Genomic DNA, 8,304 nt, shown 5'->3' with positions numbered 1-8,304 from the left:
ACTGCATCCCGCACTGCATCCCGCACACAGCCACTGCCTGCATCCCGCACTGCATCCCGCACTGCATCCCGCACACAGCCACTGCCTGCATCCCGCACTGCATCCCGCACTGCATCCCGCACACAGGCACTGCCTGCATCCCGCACTGCATCCCGCACCCCCATTGCCCCCATCCTGCACCCCATCCCAGCACCCTGTGGCCCTGGGCTCCCCGGTGGCCCCTCAGGGCCATGCTCTGGCCAGGGCACAGTATCACACCTCTCAAAGTCACTGCTACAACCCAAGAACCACAAGTGGCTCCTTCCCTCCCTGCAAAGAAATCCTGCCACTCCTGTGTCTGACAATAGTATTTCAAACACAAACTAAACCAGAGCTTTAAAGGGTTATTTAAAAGCCATGCAAATGGGACTCTCCATCTTCTGGGACGTCTGGGTGCTTCCACACGGGAAGGGATTTACAAGCCCAGAAGAGCTATGCAAGGACAAAGCCAGCTTGCAGGCACGTCAATCCTAACTCTTACCCTTCTTCAACCCTAATTTGGTGGAAGATGATAATTTGTGTCACCAATGTACCTGTTCTCAAGTCCCTATACTCCCACCTGAGCTATCCCAGGGGAGGAAACACCACCAGTTCCCCCAGAAACAGCTCAGCGACACACCAGCATCACGCCCACCAGCAAGGACCTGCATCCTGCGGGGACCAGCCCAGCTCCGGGCCCGGGCAGGGAATTCCCAACTTGGAAGAAGTGATTGAAAACTCAGCACACTCATCCAGTAAGAGCACTGGGCACAGCAGGAAACCACGTCCCGCATCAGGAATTGGCTCCTAAAGCAATTTAAAAGCCTGATCTCTCCTCCTGCGAAGCCCAAATGCAGTGCAGCCACTCTCAGAAAGGGCACTAAAGACATCCCTGATTTATGCCAGCACCAGGGGAGGCTGCAGCAGAACCAGTTCCTGCCTGTTACACTCTTTAATTATAAACTGTCTCGCCTTTTTGATTGCTGTCCATGTTGGGATCTCTGATTTACTCACCAAAACAGCTCCGTCCCCTTTGATTACAGGAAGAGGGGAAAACCCACCCCTCGCAGCCAGAATGAGGGGAAAAAAATGAGTTTACAGCCAGGAGAACTGATGGTAGAAGCTGCATAGAGCATTCAGAAAGCTCAGCACAGGTACTGCTAGACACGGGCAGCCAGAGGTTGCTCTCACCTCCTGAAGCTGGGATTCCTTCTTCTTTGAAGACAAGTTTAAGTGCTTTTCTAGGACACCACAATACTTCTCCGTCTCCTTGTCGTATTTCTTCTTGGCGTCCTACAAAACAGAACAAAAGGTGTGATGCTGAACACGGGGCAACCGTGAGGATGCAGGGCATCCCTTCTGCACCGGGCAGGAGACAACCCCCTTCTGCAGAGCATGAGACATGACTGAGGCCAAGAGGCAGAAGCTGGAAGCAGGTGACTATCAGGCAGCTACAGAAAACCTGCTTGCGCTGCCAAAATCCAAGACTTTGGGGAGCTTCTCTGTTCCCAGAGCCCAAGGCCAGTCCATCCCAGCAGCACACCAGGTCCTGGCCACCACCATGGCCATCACCAGGGGCCTCTGGGCCCTGCTCCCGAGCCTGAGCTGGGTTTACCTTTGCAGCCCCGATCTGCTCCTTGCGAAACTTCTCCAGCGGCATGATCAGCACCTCGCTGGCGTTCTCGATCTGCGGGCAAAGACAAGAACAACTCACCCGTCACCTTTTGCCCAGCTCAGACCCAGACACCCATGATGCTCAAGAGCTTTTTCCATGGACACAACCCACACGCTTCGCTCTGCACGGGGTGAGGACCTGGGAGGGGCTGAGGGGCTTGTACCAAACCTGCTCCTCACCCAGTGAGCCCCACCAGCACCAGCACTGGCCATTTTCCAACAGCAAGACACCACAGAACCACACAATCACAGAATTGCCTTGGCTGGAAGGGACTTTCAGATCACGGAGTCCAACCATCAGCCCAGCACTGACAAACCCACCACTGACCCGTGTCCCTCAGCACCACGTCTGCCCGGCTTTGAAATCCCTCCAGGGATGGAGACTCCACCACTGCCCTGGGCAGCCTCTGCCAAGGCTTCACAACCCTTCCCATGAAGAAATTTTTCCCAATTTCCACCCTAAACTTCCCCTGCCACCCACCCCGCTGCCGGCAGACGGGCCGTACCATGCGCATCCGCTCGTCCTCCAGGTTCCGCAGCACCGTGGCAAACTCCTGCAGAGACTTGGCTGGAAGGGACACACCCACATGGTCAGCAATTTAAAAAGAAAATAAAATGTTGTTAAATAAGAGAGAGACTGAAGAGCAGGTTTTTTTTTGTTTCTGTTTTGTGGGGTGGGTTGGTTGGTTGGTTGGGGGCTTTTATCATCTTTTCTCTCTCCCCAAAAAGGCTTCCAGTTGCCTTAAAAAGCAACAGGCAGCAGAGCATCCCCAGCACTGTGTTCCCACTTCCACAGAGAAACACCTCACCTCAAGGCTTCACAACCCTTCCCATGAAGAAATTTTTCCCAATTTCCACCCTAAACTTCCCCTGCCACCCACCCCGCTGCCGGCGGACGGGGCCGTACCATGCGCATCCGCTCGTCCTCCAGGTTCCGCAGCACCGTGGCAAACTCCTGCAGAGACTTGGCTGGAAGGGACACACCCACATGGTCAGCAATTTAAAAAGAAAATAAAATGTTGTTAAATAAGAGAGAGACTGAAGAGCAGGTTTTTTTTTGTTTCTGTTTTGTGGGGTGGGTTGGTTGGTTGGTTGGGGGCTTTTATCATCTTTTCTCTCTCCCCAAAAAGGCTTCCAGTTGCCTTAAAAAGCAACAGGCAGCAGAGCATCCCCAGCACTGTGTTCCCACTTCCACAGAGAAACACCTCACCTCCATCTCATAGAATCACAGGATGGTTTGGGTGGGATGGGACCTCAAAGTCCCGTCCATTCACCCACCACCACATCTCCAGACCCCTGCTCTGCTGTGCGAAAGGGACGGATGATCTACACGGTTTCAGGTACAGGCTATCTGCTTCCTTTCCTATCTGGCAGGAATAGATTTTGGACAAGAATTCCCTGGAAATGTTGAAACAGCAATTCCAATTTCCTTGGGAAGGCTTCGCTGATGCTGAACCAGGAGAAACGAGCCATTTGCAGAGGTTCAGGAAAGCACCCAGCCTAATTCCCAGGCCCCTTGGTGTCCCTGTGTGTGTTTCTCCCCTGTCCCTGCTCAGCCGGGGGGGCTGGAGCCCCGGGGGTCCCCACGGCTGTGGGACTCACCGATGCAGATCTCGTCATCCGTTTCGGCGTCGCCGATGCAGAGGAACTTAAACTCATTGAGGGAGTCTGCAAACTTGCGCTTGGCTGCCGACAAGTCTGCCAGGAGAGGGGAAAAACACCGCGTTAGACAAGGAAAAAGCCCACCAACAGCACGATGCAGACAATGCCTAATCCCAGCCGGCAAGTCCCCACGGAGGGGACCACCACGGTGCCACCCCCAGCACCAGGGAAGCCCCGAGAGCCCTGACCTTCTCCTGCACCCACCTGAGGGGCAGGGCTCTGTGGGGTCCCGTCCAGCACCCACCAAAACCCACTACAGGAGATGCAGCCCCAAAACACCACGAGAACCACACAGGGGCTGGAGCCCAGCAGCAAACGGTGATGCAGGGTGGCACCGTCCCCCAGGAGATGGCACCTCCACACCCCCATCCCGCTGGAGCAGGGCACCGTGTAGGGGTGATAATGCCGAGGTTTGTTGCTTTCCAAGCTGCAGATTCTCTCCGAGACCGGAATCCTATTAAGATCTTACTGGGGGTGACCTGAGTGGATCCAGGACTGGCTTTGCAGACCAGCCCCGTGCAGACACACACGCTGCGGCACCGCGGGGCCACCGGCTCCGAGGGGAACTGATGCTGGAGTAACGCGAGGGACAGCAGGCAGGCAGGCAGGCGGCGTTAGGGAGACGTCATGCTAATTCCCTGGTGCATTTTTTCACTCAAAGTCCAAAAATTCAGTGGTTTTTTCCCCCTTTCCAAGCACAGGTGGAAAATAGGCGTGTGCACACAAAGGCCGTTTCCTCCTCTCGGACACCAACAGCCAAAAGAAAACCGCAAAGGAATTCAAGTGTTTTGCTTTCCCTGTGGGATAAGAGAATTTAAAGCTCTCTCCGAGCTTTAGAGCTGCTCTCAGAGCGTCCCTGCTTAGAGCCCTGGGGCTAATCCTGCCCCACAGCTCAGCCCCACGCCAGGGGTGCTGCTCGCCCCACGCTGCTGCCATCCCTCACTGGGGCAGCCGGACGGGCTGGGGGACTTTAACCCGGTCCCCGGAGCTGGGTGGCCTCCTGCCTCCTCCAGAATAATAACGAAGATGACGTTAATGACTTAAGGAGCGATTTCCTCTGCCCCAGCTCCGCGCTGAGCATCAGCCCAACTCTCCCCGCCGCCCACCGTGGCCTCACGGGTCCCCTGCCCAATGTTACACACAGCAGGGACGAAGCCAGAGCGCAGCCAAGAAGCCGGTGGCACCCGCCAGCAGTGGCTCTCGGAGCTTATAAATAGGAAAGGGAGAGGGAGATAATTCCCCGTGCGACGGCGATAAAGGAGGATCGTTGGCAGCTGCTCGCCAGGCGACACGGCCGAGCCACAGGGGCGAAGCAGATCCTAAAATTAGCAGCAGGATGGGCCAGGAACAGAGAGAGGGGCACCCACACCTCTGGGGAGAAGCGAGGGGCCCCACCGTCCTCCCTGTGCCACCGTTAGACCCACCTGCGCTCCTGGCATCCCGTCTTCCTAAAAGCTTGAACATCCCATCTACATTTTGGGGAAAAACCCCTGCAGTGGAAGCAGCCAAAGCTCCTGGCCCCTCCAAGGGACAAGCTCAGTTCCTGAGGCTTCTTCTTCCCCAGGGCTGTGGACGAGCAAACCCCAAATCCTACCTCCTCAGAAACTTCTGCTTCCTCTCATGCAGGAGTGAAACCACCCAGACCCCACGCGTGTGTCACCGCCGGGCTGTGACAGCTCTGCTCCCGAGCCACACAGCTTTCCAAACCCCCCCGTGCCCTCCCCTCCAATGCAGGACCATCCTGCCCCACAGCCCCCACAACCACGGTGCATTCCTTCCCCCTCTCCAGGTTGACTGTTCCACAGTGGGGTTGCTATCGCAGCCCTCCTCCTCCTCCTCCTCCTCCTCCTCGTCCCCTCCCATGGCTCCCCATCCACACCCCCGGGGCTGGCGGGGACAGGACGATCCCTTCGGAAAAGTCCACTTGACAGAAAGCAGGCGCAGGCCCCGCGTGCCGGAGATCCAGCTGCGTAGCTACGGCAACCAATAATCAAAATATAATGCCCTATGACAAACGATGTATTGGCTCGTTACTGCGATACGGGGTGACCTGCTCAGCCCTTCAGGGGAGCAGCCCGGCAGCACTCCCCTCCCCGAGAACCTTCCCTTCCTGGAAGAGGGTTTTAGGACCTGAACTGGGTACAACGAGGGAGAAACCTGCAGAGGACGGGGGAAAGTGCTGTGGAAGAAGACATAACCTTGCAGAGGGCAGAGGTACTGGCAGGGGTCTGCTCCAGAAAGGAGGAATTTCATAGAATTATACAATTATAGAATGGTTTGGGTGGGAAAGGACCTCAAAGCCCCCCAGTGCCACCCCCTGCCCTGGGCAGGGACACCTCCCACCACACCAGCTTGCTCCAAGCCCCCTCCAACCTGCCCTTCAACCCCTCCAGGGATGGGGCAGCCACAGCTTCTCTGGCCAACCTGGGCCAGGCTCTCACCACCCTCACACCAAACATCCACCACGTCCTCTCCATCCTGATGGCTCCCAACAGGGCAGGAGGCAGGTGCCTGTACCTGGGAGCTTCCTCATTCAACCCCTTTGCCTGTCCCTTGTCCCTCGTGCCCAGTTTAGGGGTCAGCCCACCTCTCCCCTGGGACCCCACATCTCTCTTGATCCCTCCACCAGCCTGGGAGACAGGTAACTGCTGGCTGAGGACCCATCCCAGCCTCAGACCTCCCTGCAGGCACTGGGGACCCTCCAAACATGGCTGAAGCCCACGTTATTCCAGCCCACAGCAGCCCTGCCACGAGGGAGCACCTCACACTCCTGCTGCCTGTCCTCCCGGCATCCCTCCTCCTCCTCCTCCTCAGCTATTGAGAGGCAAATCTTCTTTCTGGGAAGCAGCTGCTGTTACTGCAACAAAACTGAAGTGGTTATTTTTTTACATAAAAGTCCCCTTCCAAAGGAATTCGGAACTATTGAAAAAGGCCACTTATAGAGGGAAGAGGTCACGATTTCACAACCCTCCTCCATGCGTACAGCACCCTGGGCACAGCGGGGACAACCCTGGCCCAGACAGCTCCGTGGCTGGTGCCACAGAGGGGCTGCCCCGGGTGCAGGTCTCCCCTGTGGGCACATCCCACAGAGGGAAGGTGGGCTGAAACCTGGAAGCCTGGGCAGATGGACAGCAGGGAGCTTCTCCCTTAAATCACAATTTCTAAGGGGCTGAGAAGAGACTGCAACTCCTCCACCTGCATCCTCTTCCTGGCTGGGATGGACCTGGCTGGGAAATGTGGCCACAGGACCCAGAGCGGAACCATATACCATCAAAAGAAGATGTCAAGAAGACAGGAGGGGACCTGCTGCCCAGTCCCACCACCCGCCGGGAGCGCAGTCCCCTGGTCCCTGCGTGTTTGAGGGATGAGGTCAGCCAGGGAAAACGCTGTTCTGCTGGCTCAGAGAGTGGGGGCTCTCCCCAAAGCTGACTTTGCAGCCAGCTTGCCATTTAAGCTGGAAAAAACAAAACCAGCGCTGGCTCAGCTGTGCCACGGGGCAGGGACAGGGCAGCAGGACGCTGCGGGCATCCTCGTTAGCGACAAACCTGCTGACGAGCTCGGGAGAGAAGGGTTAATGCTGCTGAAAGGGGGAAAGCGAAGGATGCTGATGAGGCTGGTTGCATGCTGCAAGGCAAGTTCCAGGGCTCGGGGTGTCTGACAGAGATTGTGCTCACACAGAACAGTATTTCTACACTTCCTGCAAAGAAAATTGCTTAACGGCCTATATTTAATGCTCAATTGGACAACAGGAACTGAGGCTCCTGCCCCTTCCTTCCCCCGCGGCAGGGAACGGCAGGGAACAGCAGGCTCGTCCCCCGCAAGCCCCCAGAGAGGGACAGGAGAGTCCCCAGCAGGACAGGGGCACGTCCCCTCCTCCAGGCCCCTCTGCCCTCGGTGGCACTGCCTGTCCCCCCCCAGCAGCACCCACAGCCCCACGGGGGTCCCAGCCCCCTCGCTGGGGAGGTGACCACACTCCCACTGGCAGCCGCAGGACAGAAGCCACCAGCTCCCCCACAAGCTTCCCAAAAAAGATTTGCATCTGCTGCATGGTCCATCTTCTGGCAAATTTTTGCTGGTACCTGGTGGCACCTCTGCAGCCCCTCATCTCCCAGGCCACAGCAGCCGGCACCGAGTCGCCCTGCGGCGGGCAGGGCCCAGCCAGGACGGGTAATCCCAGGAACAGCCGCTCTAATCGGTGGCCAAACCAGCCGGATTATGGCCCGGCGAGGGCGCTTAGAAAGCAGCAATATGGTGTCTGACCCCACAGCGAGCACCTGGCGCCCGCAGCCGCCTGCCTTTGGGCACAACGCTGGAGCAAAGCCACCGGGAGCTCATGCCACGTCCCGCGGTGCTCGGGCATGGAGCTGGGAATGTCCTACTGGATCCAGCCCATGGATCACAGGAGCTCTCTGCCACGCTGCGGAGCTTGGGATGCTCTGACCCAACCACGGCCCCCCAGTTCATCCAGCAACAAGCACCTCGAGCCTGAAAAACAGCATTCACAGCCACCCGCATCAAATTTTAGTCCCCCCCCCAGACCCAGCCCATGCACTGCCGGGGTCAGCACGAAGCACTGGGGCAGCATCATTAAATGCTTCATTTATTCCAAGAGGTTTAAATCCTCCCTCTCCTCAGCGGAGGTCAGCAAAAGCCCCGCTCCCGCGAGAACGCCACGGTCCTCTGGACCCAGCACCATCCCCAAGCTGCCTTCATACGTAATTAGCAACGACTTGCTTATTAAATAACTTCTCCACCGGGCGGTTGGAGTTAATCAGTGGTTTAGGACAGGGCTGCAGCTGCTGGCAGGTTCCTCCTCTGATTCATCCTGCGACTAAATATATAAAACCAGACGAGTGGAGACAACCCCACCTCCGGCAGCAGCTCCTGCCGTGGTTTTCGTGCATGAAAGCCCAGGGAAAAGCTGCCAGAGATCGAGGTGTGAGGGTGTCA

At 57.2% G+C, this 8,304-nt stretch overlaps 1 protein-coding gene across 6 annotated transcripts in view; it reads right to left on the bottom strand.

The window, feature by feature from the left end:
- Nucleotides 1-4,882, bottom strand: part of ARHGAP26 (Rho GTPase activating protein 26) — a 130,873-nt gene extending 125,991 nt beyond the window's left edge. For 4 of the 6 annotated variants that reach the window (XM_014948074.1, XM_014948076.1, XM_014948078.1 and 1 more), the window contains exons 1-5: nucleotides 4,779-4,879; nucleotides 3,295-3,390; nucleotides 2,600-2,661; nucleotides 1,634-1,705; nucleotides 1,210-1,311 (exon numbers count right to left, since the gene is read on the bottom strand). In XM_014948074.1, the coding sequence (XP_014803560.1) occupies nucleotides 1,210-1,311; nucleotides 1,634-1,705; nucleotides 2,600-2,661; nucleotides 3,295-3,390; nucleotides 4,779-4,818 (372 nt within the window). In that variant the 5' untranslated portion in view covers nucleotides 4,819-4,879. Of the gene's footprint in view, nucleotides 1-1,209; nucleotides 1,312-1,633; nucleotides 1,706-2,198; nucleotides 2,261-2,599; nucleotides 2,662-3,294; nucleotides 3,391-4,778 lie in introns of those variants that run through there. The other 2 variants (XM_014948075.1, XM_014948077.1) reach the window with 2 other exon arrangements.
- Nucleotides 4,883-8,304: the final 3,422 nt, after the last annotated feature.

Source organism: Calidris pugnax, unplaced genomic scaffold (genome assembly GCF_001431845.1).
Source record: "Calidris pugnax isolate Ruff unplaced genomic scaffold, ASM143184v1 scaffold27, whole genome shotgun sequence".
Taxonomy (NCBI): domain Eukaryota; kingdom Metazoa; phylum Chordata; class Aves; order Charadriiformes; family Scolopacidae; genus Calidris; species Calidris pugnax.
This window is presented reverse-complemented; position numbering and strand designations above follow the sequence as displayed.